Source organism: Aureobasidium subglaciale (assembly GCF_000721755.1).
Source record: "Aureobasidium subglaciale EXF-2481 unplaced genomic scaffold scaffold_0, whole genome shotgun sequence".
Lineage (NCBI taxonomy): Eukaryota > Fungi > Ascomycota > Dothideomycetes > Dothideales > Saccotheciaceae > Aureobasidium > Aureobasidium subglaciale.
This window is the reverse complement of record NW_013566995.1, coordinates 1,333,259-1,351,474: the sequence shown is the minus strand read 5'-3', so window position 1 is coordinate 1,351,474 and position 18,216 is coordinate 1,333,259. Positions and strand designations below refer to the sequence as shown.

Genomic DNA, 18,216 nt, shown 5'->3' with positions numbered 1-18,216 from the left:
AGAGCCGAGGCGTTGGTCGGGCTTGAATCCGTAAACACATCAATAATCAACAAAGTCGCTGAGCATTGATGGGCACCACGACGGGCCACTCGAGTCCGAGATGGACATGTAGGACCGCGTTCGGATCGCAATTGACACGCGACAAGGGTGGGATGGAGAAAATGGCAGAGCAACACACCTATAGCCCGAGAGTTTGGAGTCCTCTTTGTCGCAAGGATCGATCATAGCCTCTGAGTTGTGATGCGGCGCAGTGACGGTGGACATTGAGCTGCCTCTTCTCGAGACGTCTGGTTCAGCATGTTGTGGGTGGTCGTTGGCTTCAATGGCAGGATGCGACTTGTTGCCGCCCAGCAGACTCGAGCCGGGCCTGACGGTGGCGGCCTTGCCAAAATCGGTCCAATGCTGATCGACATATTCCTTGTTGAAAAACATCCATTCTTTCTGCTGGGCTTGGGGCGTCAAGTCATCGTACACGTTTGTGGGCGGCGGCAGCGGCGGTGGCACCGAGGGGTAGTCCTGTGTGGCATGCGGGATGGACATCGGCGACGCCGGCGCATGCAGTGAATGCTGCGGCGAATGTCTTGATCGGGACTGCGACGGGGCACTTCGGTAGCGGTGGTCGTGGGAGTTGATGCGAATGGAAGGAGTCCCTTCCATCGTGGAGCAGCGCGCACAGCTGGGAAAGAGCGTTGCAACTTGGCAAGCCGGCGTGTAGGCGTTGACAAGTGCCGTTCGAGAGAGAGACTGAGAGCGAGGGGGGGCAGGCACGACAAGCCAAAACACGATCAGAAGACTAAGACTAGGGTAAGCTGATGCTAAGGAAAGGAGTCGAGCTGGCCATCGTCCACAGACTGCCACTGCTCGCCCTCCTGCTTGTGCTTGATTCACGTCGCTCCCATCAGCCCTATGCAAAAACACGCAGACGCTGTTCTCCGCCGCATCCTTGTTCCTTACTCCTTGTCACCCTCCGACATTCACGGCCAGCAGATTCAGACACGCCGCTCTGCCGATCTCCCAAAAGCGCCGTCTCTAGCTGGGAAACGATCAGTCTGGAACATGCCTGCTCCCCACTCGGGTCTGTCAGGGTCTCTGCACAAGACCGCAGCTGTCCATCCTCTCCGCTGTCAACCATCTTACCATGCCTTCTAGAAGTCCACTGAGCTGTTTGTGTGCTGCCGCCGTGTGTCACGCAGCACTCACCCGTTCTCATGCGACGTCCAGCCCGCCAGCCATACGTCCGTACACACACACACACACACACACACACACACACACACACCGTTCAATCTGCTTCGCGAGAAGAAGGCTTCGACCTTCCACTGTTCCAGCCCGTCCTGGTCAGCATAGTCCAAGCGCGGGAGGGAAAGAAGGCCCTCCTCTAAACTTACGTCTTGGCACTGTGTACTATGGCTTTTACCGGTACGTAACCTAACATGTGCCTCCTAAAAGCAAAGCCCCATCTGCATGCAACTTGGCCGTTCTCTGTTCACACTTGGCCTCCTACTCCTGCCATGCCCCACGTTTTGGCGTAAGATACATGCAAAGAGGCACGATTCATGCAAAAGTCCCTGGTCTTTGTTTAAGCCTGAGCGCATGCACGCGGAATATGCCTGTGGCTAGTCACAAGTAGACATGTAGTTGATAGCACTTACCCCTCTGATAGTGAGATGACCGTCCTTGCGATCATGCAAATCTACTCGATGTTCAATTTTTGGACCTTCGCGCTAGTGACAGTCCCATGTATTATGCTCGACCCAGAGCCATGTCTCTACCAGTGCTCCCAACCCGCCTTATGCCCTACGGACTCGACAGTCAAGCCACTTAATATGTCCGGCAAAACACAAAAACAACAACTTCCGCTGGCTGGTACGAGTTGAGTTCTCGATGTCCTCGTGAAAGATGCTAGTAGTTTCTTACAAGTACCACACCTCAGCCGACACATAGCGTGATGGCAAAGCTTGTACGATGGCTTACATCGTTCATGTGGGCGTCGAGAAATCTTCAGTTTGGCTGGCCCAGACCGACTGTGCCACTACTCAAGAATTGAGAGCCGCCCCTGAGAAGCAGTGACCAAGGGGGTTTGCAGATAGGTTGAGCAAGAAGTCTGCACAAGAGGAAGCTCCGAAGCTCAAAAGACACAAGCATGCATGTTTAACGGCGGTATCGGCGAGTGGAGTCGGTGCGTGATTGATATGCATAATTATACAGCCTTGCCAAGACGAAATGTGCGATTTATGCGGTGACCTTAACCATCCACCTTGTCGTGGCGGCGGCCTGTATTGCTTGGACTCGAAGAACATCAAGATTTATTCATCCTCTCCGAACCGAACAACACTGTGATCGATCTCGCGAAAACACCATGTCTCTGCTCGACAAAGTACCAGGTGATCTCAAGCTCTATATCGGAGGGTGCGTAAAATTTGATATCCTTTGACGAGTTCTTTTCTCGTGTAGCACTCAAAAGAGTGAGGTTGTGAACCCTCAGAAATCTCGACGAGCAAGCAAGCACTTTTGGAAGTTTCACTGACTCGACGCTCAGTCTCTTCACACTAAGACGCAAAGACCAACTTGCTGAGGCTGGCATCACACATGTACTGTCCGTTTTAAGGCTCCCACTGGACGAAAAGCTGTTCGAGGGATACAAGCACAAGGTTGTCGAGGTTGATGATGTCGACGATGAGAATCTGCTTGAACACTTCCCGGCGGCCACTCGGTTCATCGAAGAGGGTCTTGCATCTGGAGGTGCAGTTCTTGTTCACTGTGCAATGGGAAAATCACGGTCAGCTACATGCGTGATTGCGTACCTCATGCAAAAGTACCACATCTCACCTTCCGAGGCTCTGGAACAGATACGACAAAGTAGGCCACTTTGCGAGCCCAATGACGGATTCATGCAGCAACTCGAACTCTACCACGAGATGAACACACCAGAGAACGTGGAAGATACACCAACGTATCAGCGATGGGTGTACCAGCGAGAGGTCGAATTGAGCCGCGCATGTGGACAAGCTCCGGAAGCAGACAAGATCCGCTTCGAAGATGAGCATGCGGCAACAAAGGACGATGGTGGTTTTGTTATGCGATGCCGAAAGTGCAGGTAAGCCTAATCTGTCTGGTCCTTGAATTCATGAAAACTTACATGTTCTGCAGACGCAATCTGGCAACGTCACAATTCTTGATCGTCCACGAATCGCAAAGAGGACCGGATCATTCTTGCACACACTACTTCCTGGATCCTCTCTCATGGATGCGACCAGAGCTAGAAAAGGGAGAAGTGGAGGGAAGACTGGAGTGCCCTAACCAGAAATGCAAAGCCAACGTGGGAAAGTATGCATGGCAGGGTATGCGCTGTAGCTGCGGAGAGTGGATAGTGCCGGCTATCAGTCTATCGAAGGGCAGAATAGATGAGGCAAAGAGGCGAGCTGTTGATCCCAGCGCCATGGGTATCCGTATGCCGGCAACGGCCAACCCACGAGGTCCTGGACAGAACAATCTCTGAGCCATGATGATTGATCAGACAGTGGGTTTCCAAACGGACTGACGACCGATATGACGCCGCACTCTTACAACCCGCGGGAGATAGTGAATGTTCTTCGTACCTAGAAGGGAGGTTCTGTTTACATACAATCACTATCCTCAACGTTTATTATTCCGAATGCACCTTGATGGTTCAGACTGACAATAAATTTCATCCTCGAAACCTGAACAGAAGTGACTATGCAATCAGTGGAGATCAGCGAAGGCATTTAATCAAGATATTAGTGCTGTCTAAAGAAGCATGCAGAGCATCTTCCCCGACCAAATAATGCTCATAAAGGTGTAACTCAATCTTGATCTAAATTTGGCTTCTGCAGGAACAGCCGTGCGGCGGCTGAAGCTGTCTGGGGAAACTTGTATCCCAAAATGTCACCAAAACATCTCCCACTTTCTTCTCGTCGCAACTACGCCTGCTCAGACTGAATCAAGGGAAGCTTCAAATCCCACTGAAAGGCATCTGGATTGTCCTGCCACCTGTCAGACGCCGACATCGACAAAAGCCAGCTCTTGCTGGAGCTTCCGCACATTTAATCACCCCTCGATCGCCGTAGTCCATACACATCATGTCTTCCGACTCTCTCTTCTCGCCTGATCTGATCTCGTCCGAAGTCGCCGCTGCTTTACCCGAAGGCTACACGATTCGTCCCTTGAAGAAGAGCGACTACCATGCTGGCTTCCTAGACGTGCTCGCCGTCCTTACCACCGTCGGTGATGTTTCAGAACAAGAATTCAACGAACGATTCGAAGAGATGCAGGCATCTGGCTCACTAGGGAGAGGTGCAGGCGGATACCACACATTAGTCATCTTGAATGGTGAAGACAAGATTGTTGGCACTGGTGCGCTCATTGTCGAGAAGAAATTGTAAGTCTCACACAAGGGCAGTATGAGGAGAACCATATGGAGCACGGATGCTGACGGAGAAACAACAGTATCCATAGCCTAGGCCAGGTTGGTCATATCGAAGACATCGCAGTTGCAAAAGATCAGCAAGGCAAGAAGCTGGGTCTTCGCATCATCCAAGCGCTGGATTATGTTGCAGAAAAGGTCGGCTGTTACAAGGTACGAGTTGGGCATCTGGAGCGCATGTACTTCAAGAATGTATGCTGACAATCTGTGTACAGACCATCCTCGACTGCTCAGAGGCCAACGAAGGCTTTTACGTCAAGTGTGGCTTCAAGCGTGCCGGTCTGGAAATGGCTCACTACTACAACAAGCCATGAGAGTCGGATACAAGTCTGCATTCTGCATTTCTCGGGCGTTCCAAAGGAGGAAGATACACTTGGGCACGTCTGGGTAAGACGTCAAGGAGTTTGAGTGGAATTGTGTCTTTCTCTAGAACAGAATACAATTTTGTTGACACATTTATATTTCACCGAGATCTTCTGTGACACCTGCAGGAGCTGTATTGCAACCGAGCCACCATCGTTTTCCGTGGGGTGAGTTTTCAAACCTCCAAGGCGAGGTCTATCTCGAAAGCCGATGTCAAGCTGCTTTACCTGTCTCAGGAGACTTGCTCGATTTGACAACTCTCGCGGCCGCCTTCTTTGCACTTGGGCGAGCTCGCTTGCACCATCGATGCTGTATTTGTCCACAATCCACTCACTATAGGTGAAAATTGGGCGAGGCTACTCAAAGATCTGCCGCGAAGGCATAGCGAGGTACGGAGGGTTTCGCTTGAAGTGTGATGCCCAGACACTGGCCCTATAAACACAATTACACTGCATAAGAGCTGGATCAAATGTGCTCCTGACTACTTGAGCATAGCATGCCAAATCATTGGCATCCTTGTCTGTGGGAAATCTTGCCTGGTTTGTTCAACACCACGCCTAAACCCCGTCTCTTGTGTCTGATACATGTATGTTGGACAATTTTTGGCGTGAGTTGGTGCAGGGCTGGAGGTGGCTCCCTTGCCCGGACGCGTCGGATTGTCAAAGCTGGGCAAAGCAAGCCGAAACTCCTTGGACGAGTCAACATCCCGATTCGCGCCAAACCTCTCAACTCTGCTGACAAGACAACAAGGAAACCAACATCTTGTCCAACCCGAGTCACCGAACCTTGGTGCCTTGAAGCCCGGGATAAAATGAGTACGGAACGAAATTAGTCAACAAATCATTGCAACCCGCCCTGGAAACGGCTTCTTATATCCATCGCTAGCGCGCCTCGGGAGCGCCTCGTGGAAGGATCCTTATCTCTGGGAAACTCACCTGTACACCCAACCTTGCCATGTGCTGGGAACAACACGCCGTAGAAAGTTGGTAACCTCAAGCCTCCGTGAAGGACACTAAGCCTGATTGTTCCACATTCCGCGACGTTGCAAAGAATCGACTCTGAGAGCCGAAACGCTTTCTTTGAAATGCATGCTCTGTATCTGGTTTCCTTATCTCTTGGCGCCTGAATGAGAGTAGGATAGAAGGATTGTGTGGGTGATGGGGCAATAGAGTATGGGAACACGGGATGAATCGTAGAGATAAAGGATGCCCTGCAAGTGTAATATGGTGGGATAGATGAGATGCTGACCGGTAACGGGGTGTCGCATGAGGTAGAAATACCCTGCAGGTCCGCCTTCGCATATCACCTTCCCAGGTTCATATATTTCTCCCTCTCGCGCTTCCCTCGAATTGCTTGCTTGTAGAGCAGCAGAAATCTCTTTCGTTCTTTCGCCATGTCGACAGCAGTATGTCTATGATCAATCAAGCTTCAGAATGTCCACTAACATCTCACCCTTAGCCCGAGTTCAACTCATCCCAGCCTGCTGGAGGCAACCCTCTTGAGGTTGATGTCAATGCTCAATATGCAGGTCTTGAATTTCAGTAAGCATAACCCAGTATACCTTGTCGCCATCCTGTCTGACCATTCATAGCTATGTCTACCTCATGGTCTGCGCTTTCCTCGTATACCTGATCATCCCTGGTATCGGTTTGCTCTATGGAGGTCTCGCGCACAAGAAGAGTGGTCTTTCGTTGCTCTTCCAGAGTATGCTTGTCGGAGCGATCGTCACATTTCAATGGATGTTCTGGGGCTATTCGCTTGCCTTTTCTCGCACCGCTGGCCCCTTCATCGGAGACATGGCCAACTTTGGTCTGAGAAATGTTGCTGCTGCACCCTCGCCTGGCAGTGCTGTGCTCCCCGAGATCGTCTTCTGCCTTTACGAGCTTCTCTTCGCTGCTTGCACAGTACAGATCGTCGTTGGTGGTGCCTTCGAGCGTGGTCGCATCCTTCCTTCTCTCATCTTCGCTTTCTGCTGGTGCACTATCGTCTACTGTCCCATCGCTTGCTGGACCTGGAACGCCAATGGTTGGCTCTTCAAGCTTCCTTCGCTTGATTACGCTGGTGGTGGTCCCGTCCACATTGCAAGTGGATGGGCTGCTCTGGCCTACGCTTTGGCACTTGGCAAGAGAACATCCAAGGATCACCATGCTGCCCACAAGCCCCACAACTCTACCCTCGTCTTCGTCGGTACCGTCCTCATCGTCTTTGGTTGGTTCGGCTTCAACGGTGGTAGTGCTCTCAACGCCTCGGTCCGTGGTATGATGGCTGCCTTCAACACCCAGGTCGCTGCCTCCACTGGTATCCTTGGTTGGGTCATTGTTGATGCCATCCGTCAGAAGGGACGCTTCTCTGTTGTTGGTGCCTGCGAGGGTGCTATTGCTGGTCTTGTCGGTATCACTCCTGCTGCTGGTTACGTCAACCCTTGGTTGGCCGCAGTCATCGGCTTCTTGACTTCAGTCGTCTGCGCCCTCCTCCAGGATATCAACGAATGGCTCCGTATTGACGATGGTCTTTACGTCTTCAAGCTTCACGGTATTGGTGGTATGATGGGTTCGTTCTTGACCGGTATCTTTGCCAATCAAGCCATTTCTGCCCTTGACGGTGTCACACTCGCTCCCGGTGCATACAACGGTAACGGTATTCAGGTTGGCAAGCAGTTTGCCGAGATTACTGCCATCTCTGCCTACTCGTTTGTTGTCAGCTACGTTCTTCTCATGATCATCAAGTACATTCCTGGCATGCACTTGCGTGTCGACAAGGAGGCTGAGATCAGAGGTCTCGATCTCGATCAGTTCTTTGACGAGGAGATGGACCACTGGGACCTCAGCCCTGCTGGCATCGATGTCATGCAGTCAGGTCAGAGAGACTACACCCATGGTGTTCCTCAAACTCGTGAGGGCTCTCTTACCCCCAACGATACCACTCCTGTGGCTGAGAAGAAGTGAGGTGGAGCCAGTGTTTGTTGATATGATGTTTTTCTCCTGTTGATACCCGAGAGTCTTATGTAGAACGACACGGTCGTTGAAGTACATTTATTCACATTTATAATTACGTTGCTCCAAATCATGACTGACGTCGTTGTCCATGGATCTATACATGTGTCACTGCTCTGAGAAGAAGTATTTGTCGTGGAAGATTTCCCCAATCGTGTTAATTCTCGGATGATTTGACCAAGCTGCAAATAATGATTCGATCAAGTATGATGGTTAAGCGGGCTGACCCTGTCGTGCTTATCAGTTGGCCTGTGCGACGGGTTTGTTTACTACCCCACATGATCGGGCTGAAGACTTTCGGACAAGTCAAGTTTTGCGACAACAAGGACATAACACAAGCCGACGAACGAACATGGCATACAGTGGACGCATGAGTATGGCGCCGCGAGGCTCGCAACAACCAGCGAGTCAGCCTCGAGCTCGCAAAGAGGACAATGAGGACGCCTTCATGACACTGGTGAGTCTCCATTCACCTCCGGGACAATGACATGGTGATACTGACCGTCTTGTGTTTACAGCCCGACCGCGAGATTGCGGGATGTATCAGCGACATTGGCATCCCCTTCACCATCCAGGACCTTCAGAAGCCCAATCCACAGCAGATACAAAAGGTGTTTGAATGGCTGGCCGAACTGTTGATGAACACGACGCGCGAAGTCGTTGCGCCTGCCATGAAGGCTGCGGCAGACGACTTGTGCGGCGACGACCCGGATAGGATCTTCACAGCCGACACACGCGATCTTATGGGTTTCTTCGTCACGCTGCGCCGCCTTCTTCTCGAATGTGGTGTCAAGGACTTTACTTTCCAGGACCTTTACAAGCCGACCCACCCGCGCCTGGTCAAGATCTTCTCCTATGTCATCAACTTCATCCGATTCCGCGAGTCGCAGACGTCGGTCATCGATGAGTACTTCAACAGCACAGAGCGCACAAAGGCTCAGATCGAAGAGCTGTACAACAGCAACCAAGAGAAAGAAGAGATGCTGCAGGAGATGCAGCGCAACAGGAAGAATGTCGAACAAGCCATGCGTGACAAGGAAAAGAAGAACAGCGAACTCAAGGCCCGCCTCCTCGAGCTCAAAAAGGGTCAGGAAAAGGTGGCCGAGAAGCTGGACCGTGTCAAATCGGAACAAAGCAGGCTCAAGCAGACACTAGAGGACAAGCAGACACAGGCTATAAACGTTAGAAAGGAAGCCGACAAGCTACGTCCCTACACCCAGCAGAGCCCCGCAGCTCTCGAAAGCGCCCTCCGCGACCTGAACGCCAATCTCACCGCCGACAAGTCCGAGATTGATCGTCTCGACCGTCGTACACGCGCGCTACAGACCAGCACCGATACCTTTACCCTCCTCCACGGCGATGTCGCAGGTCTCACGCGTCTCCTGGAGGATCTGCAAAGCGAGCTGAAAAAAGAAGACGAAGAAGCCTCTCGCGCAAACAAACATCGCGACGCCCTCTCGGAGCGCTCTAACAACGTGCGCGAGATTGAGCGTCAAGAGCGCATGCTCAGCAAACAACTCGCAAACATCCAAGACCGTACAAATACACTGCGACAAGGTGCGAGCACAAAGGCCGACGAAGCCAAGAGACGCATGGAGTCGCTGAAGCAGACACACTCTGAATTGGGAGAAGAACGACGTAAGAGAGGTGAAGAGGTGGAGAGAAGACGGATTAGGATTGAGCAGACGGAGAAGAAGATGGCGGATCTGAAGGAGAACATTGACTCTGAAGTGCAGAGTGCAAAGGAGGAGTACTTGAAGATGGAGTCGCACATCAAGCTCTACATTACAGAGATGGAGCAGAGCTTGGTTTGAGACTTTTTGACTCGAGTCTCTCTTTCCTGCTTTTCCGTCTTCTGTCTTCTGTTTTCTGTCTTCTGTTTTTCTCTGATATACCCCTTCTGGATTACTGGCGTATTGGTTGATTGATTTGGTATGGACATGATTAAACCATTACGAATTATATTTCATCTTCATTAGATTCTTTCATATGCAAGTGACATTGTCTCATGATGGGAATCAAGAGAGCATTCAAGGCCAGCGCTCCTCGTGCTTCCAGGTACCGTCAGCTTGGTAGATGTAGGTGTGTCTGCGAGCCTTGGTAGGGTCGCTGATGTTGAGCTGCTCAACCTCCTCGGGCTTGATGACGACGACTCTGAAGTTCTTTCTTGCAACAGGGTCATCGAGATGCTCGACCTTTGAGCCGAGTTCGAGATTCTTGTCGTCGTAGGGCTCGGAGGTGAGACGGCCGGGTGGGGGTGCCTTGAAGGAACCTGCGTTGCAATGTTAGCATAAAGTGCAAAAGTGTGAGAGAGAAGGAAAGAGCAAAACAAACCTCTCAGTCCAGGCGAGTTGTTGCCAAAGTGGCCAGTGAGCTCCTTGTTCCACGACCAGTCTCCTTGCTTGCCCTCGTCCACAATTCTCATGCGGCTGCCCAACTCGCTCTTGACTGTTCTGACTCCACTGCTCTCCTTGCTCTGCTCACTGTCACCCTCGATGTCAGGACCGACGACGAAAGCCTCGCCCTTCAATCTCCACTGTGTGCCAGTCTCCTTGATCCAGTAGACGGCCTCGCAAGGACCACCACCACCACTTCCCTGCATCTGCTCCTCCTTCTCGGCATGTCCGCTTCCTGATGCAAACAGCTGAGCAACCTTGAACATCCTGGCGTCAGAGGTAAAAGTAGGCATCTCGGACTCAAAGACACGAGGGTTCATGGGAGCATTGTTGTGCTTGTTCTCGGGCAGCTCGGCCCAGAAACCGCGAAAGATGCAGTAGCGTGCGCGGGGAAGGTAGGGTGTAGGAGAGTTCTTGGGAGCGGGTGTGAGGGAGGAAAAGACGAATTCGGGAGAGTCCATCTTGTCGAGGTCGGCGAGGAAGGCTTGCTTCCAGGGTGCCGGTTGGGGGCTGTTTACCGAGGATGTGGTGGCCATTGTGCGGATCGCTTGACGGCTGAGGAGGGAGAGACGGGGGATTGTTCGTGAAGCTATTGTGACGGTGTTTGTCGGATTGGGTGAAAGGGAGAGAGGCTTCATTGGATGGGAGCTTGGGTGTTGGATAATATCTGATCGAGCTGCCTGTCATGACGTACTCGAGATCTACTTCTCCACATTGCATCTGAGATCACGCCAATCTACCGTCTCTTTATCCGCATCTTCCAGGACGCTTTCCCTCTCTCAAGATTGGATTCCCCCAACAAATAGAACAACTCGACCATCGGATGATATGCCCTTGACTTGTCCAGCATGCCGTCTGAAGAAGATCAAAGGGGTCCTGCGATGCCGTCATGCCCAGGCACAAGCTCTCCCCAGCCAGCCCCGAGCACCTTCTCTGTCACTGTCCCACTCTTTCCCCTCATTCTTCTTCACCTCCTCGATGACATTATTGCAAGTTGAGAAAGCACTGTGCTTTGAGGCAGTCCTTAAGTGTGACAGTATTTCGCACACGGGGAGGAGCTATGGCCGTAACCATGGCTTTTTCATACAAGTTGGAGTCACGAAAGGTAGCACGAACATGAGGTGGTGTTTCTATTCTAGGACCAAAGCTTTCTGGGCGGTCTGTGGATCGGCAAGAACTGCAACGTCTCGGTGCTGCATCCATCACCTGCCCACTATCCATGGATGATCATTCGACATATGAGACGACATGTGGATGTGCGATAGATGACCTCTCAACCGCTCTTGCCCGGATCTGCATATCTAGTTGACTTAAAATAAGCAGAGGTAGATTGGAGCATGCTCGTCAATCGTCCTGTCAAGGGAAAGAGGCAGGGATACATAAGGTAGGAGCAACAGCCTATGGAAGACTTCCTCTTTCCATTGCAATACTTTTAGAGATACCCTGCATCACACAAGCATCACCTAACAAAGACACAAACAATCCACAACCACCATGAGATTCACCAAAGCAATCGCCCTCCTGGCCACTGCCTCCTCAACCCTCGCAGCACCCCTCCAAGCCCGTCACGATGCCACGAAAGCATTCACCCTCGACATCTCCTTCAGCAACAGCCCCCTGAATGGCCCCATCCAAGCCTCCAACGGCTCCTTTTACATCGGAAAACCCCCCTCCACCTCCTGCCCCTCTGACATCCCCGACTGCCCTCCCGGAAACACCACAACCTTCACATCCACCTCCGGCTTACTCCACCTCAACACCGAAGTCCCCGGCGGCCAACAAGTCTACATTTCCCCCGAGGGCCTTTTGACCTACACACTCCCCCACTCTGCCGCTATACCCCTAGGCTCGCAGGTCACAGGTTTCGACATCTCGCCGGCAAATCAAATGGCCAAATTCTTTGATTTCTGGCTGTGTAGTGTGGATGCAGAGTATAAAGTTTGGAGGATTTGGGCAGAGTATAGAGATGAGGAGGGAGCGGTCAAGCAGAATGGATATACGGGGGAAAATGCTTGTACGATGGTTAGTTTGCTGGCGGGCGATGTTGAGGGGGACGATCACGGTGCTTGGCAGTATGATTCATGAGAATACATAGTAAAGGTTACAAAAGATCATTCGCATGAAAGCAAATTATCCAAATAACGGAATGTGGATTTCGATTGCTGTAATAGAGATACAAAGCTACGGGTAGTTTAGACTATATCCCAAGAAGGAAATATCCTTACAATCTACTAGTACATGCGTGTTGTGCAAGTGTGTTGCGTACTGAGAACGCTAAAGGAGTGACTAAACCAAGCACTTTGGTTTGGAAACACGAAAAGGGTGACGATATAAGAAAAGTGCGGAAGCGGTCTTTCCATTGGAGGTGTGAGGGAGAGGGGGAGAGTGAGAGGTTCAAGCCTTGACACCAACAATCTGGGCAAGACGAGACGCAGCCTCGGCCAAGTTGGAGCCGTAGGAGATGTGAGAGCCGGTACCCTGAGTCTTTCCAGACAAGTCGCAGACGAAGTCGGAGGAACCGCAGTAGCGGACGACCTTGCTGTCGTCGACACCCTTGAAGGTCTGGCCGTTCATGGGGTCGCCGAAAGCGGTGACGGCAGCGATCTTGGAGCCATCGAGAGAGCCGAGGGCGTTGTGGACGACCATGGCACCTTGAGAGTAGCCGCCGAGGATGACCTTGGTGTCGGGGCATTGCTTGAGGGCTTGTTCGGCGAGAGCGGCCATCTTAGGGCCACCGGAGGCACCCATGTTGGCGTTGCCGGCGGCATCGGCAGGGTAGTCGACACCCTGGACGGCACAAGAGCCAGTATCCTTGATCAGGTCTGAAGCAAGGCCAGGGCCAACGACGGAGCCGAGAGTGCCCATTTCGGTGGTACTATCGATCGGATTAGTCTTTGTACAGCTGGTAATAATGTTGGCTATACATACCCGCGAGCGAAAATGAATGTGACCTTCTTGCATCCAGTGTTACCAGTGACATCGTTGCTAGGAGTGGCACCGCCAGCAGATCCAGTGAACGAACCGAGCGAGCCCAACGAGCCGAAGCCAGACGAGCTGTCAGTAGTAGTGGCGGTAGAAGAAGAATCGGAGCTTCCAGAGGAGCCTAATCCTCCCATTAGCGATGAGAGATCGAAACCGGAGCCGGATGACCCGCCTGTCAAGCCACCGAGACCCGAAGAGCCAGACGTAAGACCAGACGATCCACCCGACAACCCGCTGAGGCCGGACAAACCTGACGAACCGCCGAAGCTACCGAGTCCACCGAACTGACGCTTCTTCAAGCCGCTACCGAAAGCACCACCAAGGCTTGAAAGATCAAACCCCGATCCACCAGTTGTGGATGCCGAGCCAGTGGATGCTGCTGAAGCTGAACCAGTGCCTGATCCGAGCCCGCTCAAACCACCGCCTGAGAGGCCAGAAAGGCCAGATAGGCCCGAAAGACCTGAGAGTCCGCCGGAACTACCACCTCCCAAGCTAGAGAGGCCACCGAGACCACTGCCACCAGAAAGTCCACCAAGACCACCAAGACCACCAAGACCGCCCGAAGAGCCACCCATGAGAGAGCTCAAATCTTGACGCTTCTTGATGTATGACTTGTAAGTACTACCGGAGGCGGCAGTGCTCAAAGGAAGGGCAGGGGTCGAGGCCTCGGGGGCAGTAGGGGCCTCAGTAGGAGTAGCGGCAGTAGCATCGACTGCGGACTCGCTGGGTGCAGACTCGCTAGGTGCTGAGCCGTACATAGGTGCAGCTGCCGAACCGCTTGCGTCTTCAACAGAGCTGTCCTCGCCGTAAGTCGGTGCAGATGCACTGTCACTGGGGGATGAGCTGTCAGAAGGGGCAGATGAGGACTCAGAGGGAGCTGGTGCGGAGTCATCAGGGGATCCAGATGCGGCATCGGTCTCTGTGTCCGACGGAGCGCTTTCACTCGGTGAAGAATCGCCAGAGTCGTAAGAAGGGGAGGGAGTATCGGGAGATGCAGATGCTGCATCGGTCTCCGTGTCCGATGGGGTGCTGGTATCGGGAGAAGATGAGGTGTCGCCACCGTAAGATGGAGCCGCTCCGGAGTCGGACGAACTGGGGCTGCTTCCTGAGGCATCAACAGCTGTGTCGCCACCAGCACTGCCGGAAGCATCTCCAGAGCCGTTGGCATCTACTGAGCCGGATCCAGAAAGTCCGCCGGCTCCGCCGAGTCCCAGACCCGCTCCAATACCTCCAAGGCCGCTGCCTCCCAGATTGAGGCCACCGCTGCCGCTACCACTTCCGCCCAGACCAAGACCACCGAGAAGGCCACCTGCACCTCCAAGTCCTGCGCCCAAACCTCCGGATGCAAGGCCGCCTAGAGAAGCCGACCCTGAAGGAGCGGCGTAACCACCAAGCCCGACTCCTACAGAAGGCGATGCACCTCCAATAGTGGCTCCAACGGAAGGAGCTGCCGAACCTCCAGCTCCTACACTGGCTCCAATTGCGGGCGAGACCGAAGTATCACCTCCGATGCTGGCGCCAACCGAAGGCAAAGTACCGCCGATTCCGGCACCAATTGATGGAGATGCACTTCCTCCAGCTCCACCGTATCCCTTACCTCCAAGACCAACAGAGACACCACCCTCGTGGCCGTGCATCAAGCCGGCAACACCTCCAAGGAGGCCCGAACCCTTGCCGCCGAGAGATGCACCAAGACCAGCATGGCCAGAGTGGTCGCCACTCAGACCAGCGTGACCAGATGCTCCAAGTCCTCCTTGGCCACCCAGATTTGCGGATGCGTCCAGACCTGCAGCACCCTTGCCGCCTACCGATGCATCCACACCAGAACCGCCGACGTTTGCACCGATTCCAGCAGAGCCTGAAGGGGATACTTGGGCGGAGCCGTAGTTTCCAGCATTGGCAGATACATCCGAGGCCCCTGTACCAGACAGAGAGCCGTAGTCGTTACCGCCGTGAGCGACAGGAGCAGCGATAGAGCAGATGGCGAAAGCCAAAGCTGCAGTGGTAAGCGAGTATCTCATATTGTCGGAGTGTTGTGGGTGTTTTGAAAACGATTGGAAGATTTATAAGTGCAGAGAAACAAGCCAAAAACGATTGAGCAAAGAAACTGTCGAGACCGGCTTGAACAGTTGAACCAGGAAAGAGAAGAAGAAACTGAGATGCTGGATGAATCGATTCAATGTAGGAAAACCAGTAGATACTTATACCATTCCGTGGTTGAGCACATCTGAGAGAACGACTCTGCCCCGTGGTTTGTGACTATGGCATCAAGGTTACAAGGTTCAACACCGAGGCTTGTTTGGACATCTCAAACATGAACGGACTGTTAGCAGCAACGCCACGGAGACTGGTGTTACGGCTGTGGAGCTGTAGTTGGCTGAAACTTGAAGACGGCTATGACATGAGCATGGTACTTCGCAGCTGGAAAAGGTCGATAACGCCATCCGCACGGCTTTCTGCGTAGATTTCTACTCGACTAGTGCAAATCAATCAATCTCAATCAACGTCCCAAACCTCGACTCAGTATGCAGACGGCCGTATAGGAATGTCTATTTTGAGACCTTCCATACTCGGTCGACTAGGACGATTGATCTGCCTCGCAGCAAATATATTCCGAGTTTCAGGGAACTGCTTTGCTCGGGACTCGGTTCGTCAGGACTTGCTGCCCTACTAACGGTACCTTGACCGTCGCTTCGAATCTCAAAAGAAGTCCCAAAGAGGAGATCTGGACCGACACGAGATGCGAGTCATTGTTGAAACAATCAGCAGAGAGTTTGTCGGGTGAAAATGGCATGAGCGATTGTGGAATGAGGATTGAAGTTGGAGTAAAGTTCGGCTTGGCATGTTTCAACCATCAACCTCAAACAGCCGCGGTGCTCTCCCGGTCAGTTTGTAGCCTACTCACAACGCTATTGCTCGCCGAATGATCGTATTTCAGCCAGATGCGGATGATCATCCTTCTAGCTAGCAGTAACATCAAAGCTGTTGACAAGAACAGTCATACCCCAACTCATCCCACGCTATTGTTCCATGTAGCGGAAGTTCCACGAGCGAGGTTGTGGAGATCTTCAGTGGACGTCAAAAGAAAGTCAAATCTTCAACGTCAGGATCAGTGCATCCTGTTCACGAGTGGACATCGTGGGCCTGATCGTTTGAGATGCTGTCGATTATGCACCTGAACCTCAAAATGTCCAACCTCAGTCCACCCGCCCGTTAGAAATTGATCGTTTACAACATGGTCGATCCCTCGGTATCTTTTTCTTCAAAGTCTCCTCGGGCGAGAGGATGATCAAGCACGATTCAGAGCGTAGCCTTGCTGCTTTCTGAAAGGTATGCATCCCGAAGCCAACATGGACCGCGAGAACAGGATTTTGTCGACCTGAGCCCTAAAGTTGTCCTCGGCCTACGGTAGAAGCATCGGACGAAGTACACGGTGAGAATCACTATGATCGAAACTCGTAGTCATCATATGTACATCCGCCATTGGCCACGAACATGATGCTTGCATGATGGAAGGTAGAGACTAGAGCTGATCTCCAACGTGTAACACTAGAATCTCGAAAAATCAGGATCTTCATGTTCTTTTTCGAAAATGGTCGTTCAGGCCCACAAATCGCGAGTGGATGCGTCACCGTCGCGTTCTACCTGAGCCAAATTTGCAGTTCAGAGAGCATCGCTAAGCTTGTATCTTCTATTTCCAAGCATAGTGTTTTCCTAGACCCTCGGCTGAGGCATATACATCCAGTATTCCTTGCCCTAACCAAGACGACATACACAGTGCCTCGGCTGGCATGCTCCAAAACTCGACTGCGCATGTAGGAACTTAGAGGTCAGAGATTCGCTCCTCGAAACACTTGTGACGGGTCGCGACGGGAAGCATGTTGGAGTGAGGCTCGAGTCATGGCCTGCAGCTTGAGTCTTCGACGAGAAACAGGCTTCACGTGGCCAGACATCTGACAGACTCCTACCATTGCAGAAGCTCGGCTGTTTTAAGAATTCTTCCCGAACGCGACTCCTTGCGCAAACAGGCTGGTATCGAGGTAGTTCACATCAGTATGGCAACCGTCTCTTATGATGGTATGTGGTCCTGGCAAAAAGCTATCATGGAACGTTGGACAAGGTCCTCCTGACAACCACACCTTTGACGTGCGAATATCAGAATTAGATATACGAGTGAGAGTGGGTGATATGCGAGTGAACCCTACAGATATTTACGGGGGTCTTCTGGTGTGTATACAATGAGATCACGCATTGGTATGATGAAAAGCACAAGAGCTTGCGAGACAAGACGGGGGCTCGAAGCAAAGACGTGATTCACATTCGTGTAACCTTACTCTCGAAGCGATCAGCCTTTGGCGAATTTGTCTACTGGTCTTTATCGCTATCGAAGAGTGGCGATCAATACACGCAAGGTAGGAAGGGCACTAGAATAATTTTGAATCGGCGGGTTTCATCAATTCAAAAGACATCCCCCACGCCAGTTCGTCGCAGTTGCGGGGAGGGACATCAGTGTAGAGTATATATACACACGAGATGGCTTTGACTCGTAATTCCCATAGCTTTTCTGTCTGATCGGAGGATATATTGCTTTGCTGGCTTCCAGAATCTAGTGCTTGGCTTCCTTCTTCTCGCTCTCCTTGAGGAACTGCCTGTTTGCGGGAACGCCTTGTCAGCATTTGTTTCGGCGTTTCTGATCGATGCTTGTGTTCTGGTCTTTCGTGTCTCATCCGACCGATGTTCCTTGCTCTTTCTGACCCAGGCAATAGAGAAAAAGAGGCGACGTACTGAATGAAGTCGGCCTCGTCCTTGGATGAAGCGTTGATAGGGGGAGTCGAGCCAGTGACCTTCTTGGCACCACCGCTTGAGGCATAACCAATACCGGCAAAGAGGGAGGTCAGGATACCGAGGGCGAGCTGTTGGTAGTTTTGTCAATCATCTGAGGTCGCGGCATTCGGGAGTCTTGTCGAAGAGTGCGCATACGTGGTGGGAGCCGACCTGGCGGCCCATGATGTTGTACATAACGACCATTTTGACGGTA

At 52.3% G+C, this 18,216-nt stretch overlaps 9 protein-coding genes across 9 annotated transcripts; 6 read left to right on the top strand and 3 right to left on the bottom strand.

The window, feature by feature from the left end:
• Nucleotides 1-1,637: 1,637 nt before the first annotated feature.
• AUEXF2481DRAFT_34834 (uncharacterized protein) lies at nucleotides 1,638-1,981 on the top strand (the record flags this gene model as incomplete). Its single annotated transcript, XM_013493669.1, has 2 exons — nucleotides 1,638-1,863; nucleotides 1,918-1,981. Coding segments are annotated over exons 1-2 (223 nt in total), but the record flags the coding sequence as incomplete, so codon positions are not given.
• Nucleotides 1,982-2,050: 69 nt separating this feature from the next.
• On the top strand, nucleotides 2,051-3,680 carry AUEXF2481DRAFT_34831 (uncharacterized protein). The gene is made up of 3 exons (XM_013493668.1): nucleotides 2,051-2,409; nucleotides 2,540-3,097; nucleotides 3,151-3,680. The coding sequence occupies exons 1-3, from the start codon at nucleotides 2,360-2,362 to the stop codon at nucleotides 3,497-3,499; spliced, it is 957 nt and encodes a 318-aa protein (XP_013349122.1). The 5' UTR covers nucleotides 2,051-2,359; the 3' UTR covers nucleotides 3,500-3,680.
• Nucleotides 3,681-3,793: 113 nt separating this feature from the next.
• Nucleotides 3,794-4,909, top strand: AUEXF2481DRAFT_104074 (uncharacterized protein). Its single transcript, XM_013493667.1, has 3 exons — nucleotides 3,794-4,399; nucleotides 4,468-4,597; nucleotides 4,660-4,909. The coding sequence occupies exons 1-3, from the start codon at nucleotides 4,101-4,103 to the stop codon at nucleotides 4,756-4,758; spliced, it is 528 nt and encodes a 175-aa protein (XP_013349121.1). The 5' UTR covers nucleotides 3,794-4,100; the 3' UTR covers nucleotides 4,759-4,909.
• A 1,291-nt stretch (nucleotides 4,910-6,200) lies between these two features.
• On the top strand, nucleotides 6,201-7,752 carry AUEXF2481DRAFT_24917 (uncharacterized protein; the record flags this gene model as incomplete). The annotated part of the gene is made up of 3 exons (XM_013493666.1): nucleotides 6,201-6,212; nucleotides 6,266-6,348; nucleotides 6,399-7,752. 3 exons carry the CDS (start codon nucleotides 6,201-6,203, stop codon nucleotides 7,750-7,752), a joined length of 1,449 nt encoding a protein of 482 aa, XP_013349120.1.
• Nucleotides 7,753-8,152: 400 nt separating this feature from the next.
• AUEXF2481DRAFT_24916 (uncharacterized protein) lies at nucleotides 8,153-9,614 on the top strand (the record flags this gene model as incomplete). The annotated part of the gene is made up of 2 exons (XM_013493664.1): nucleotides 8,153-8,257; nucleotides 8,319-9,614. 2 exons carry the CDS (start codon nucleotides 8,153-8,155, stop codon nucleotides 9,612-9,614), a joined length of 1,401 nt encoding a protein of 466 aa, XP_013349118.1.
• Nucleotides 9,615-9,830: 216 nt separating this feature from the next.
• AUEXF2481DRAFT_24915 (uncharacterized protein) lies at nucleotides 9,831-10,732 on the bottom strand (the record flags this gene model as incomplete). Its single annotated transcript, XM_013493663.1, has 2 exons — nucleotides 9,831-10,072; nucleotides 10,135-10,732. 2 exons carry the CDS (start codon nucleotides 10,730-10,732, stop codon nucleotides 9,831-9,833), a joined length of 840 nt encoding a protein of 279 aa, XP_013349117.1.
• A 958-nt stretch (nucleotides 10,733-11,690) lies between these two features.
• Nucleotides 11,691-12,281, top strand: AUEXF2481DRAFT_24914 (uncharacterized protein; the record flags this gene model as incomplete). Its single annotated transcript, XM_013493662.1, has 1 exon — nucleotides 11,691-12,281. One exon carries the CDS (start codon nucleotides 11,691-11,693, stop codon nucleotides 12,279-12,281), a length of 591 nt encoding a protein of 196 aa, XP_013349116.1.
• A 309-nt stretch (nucleotides 12,282-12,590) lies between these two features.
• Nucleotides 12,591-15,199, bottom strand: AUEXF2481DRAFT_522 (carbohydrate esterase family 5 protein; the record flags this gene model as incomplete). The annotated part of the gene is made up of 2 exons (XM_013493568.1): nucleotides 12,591-13,071; nucleotides 13,125-15,199. 2 exons carry the CDS (start codon nucleotides 15,197-15,199, stop codon nucleotides 12,591-12,593), a joined length of 2,556 nt encoding a protein of 851 aa, XP_013349022.1.
• A 2,403-nt stretch (nucleotides 15,200-17,602) lies between these two features.
• Nucleotides 17,603-18,206, bottom strand: AUEXF2481DRAFT_24912 (uncharacterized protein; the record flags this gene model as incomplete). Its single annotated transcript, XM_013493661.1, has 2 exons — nucleotides 17,603-18,091; nucleotides 18,159-18,206. 2 exons carry the CDS (start codon nucleotides 18,204-18,206, stop codon nucleotides 17,603-17,605), a joined length of 537 nt encoding a protein of 178 aa, XP_013349115.1.
• Between the last annotated feature and the right edge of the window lie 10 nt (nucleotides 18,207-18,216).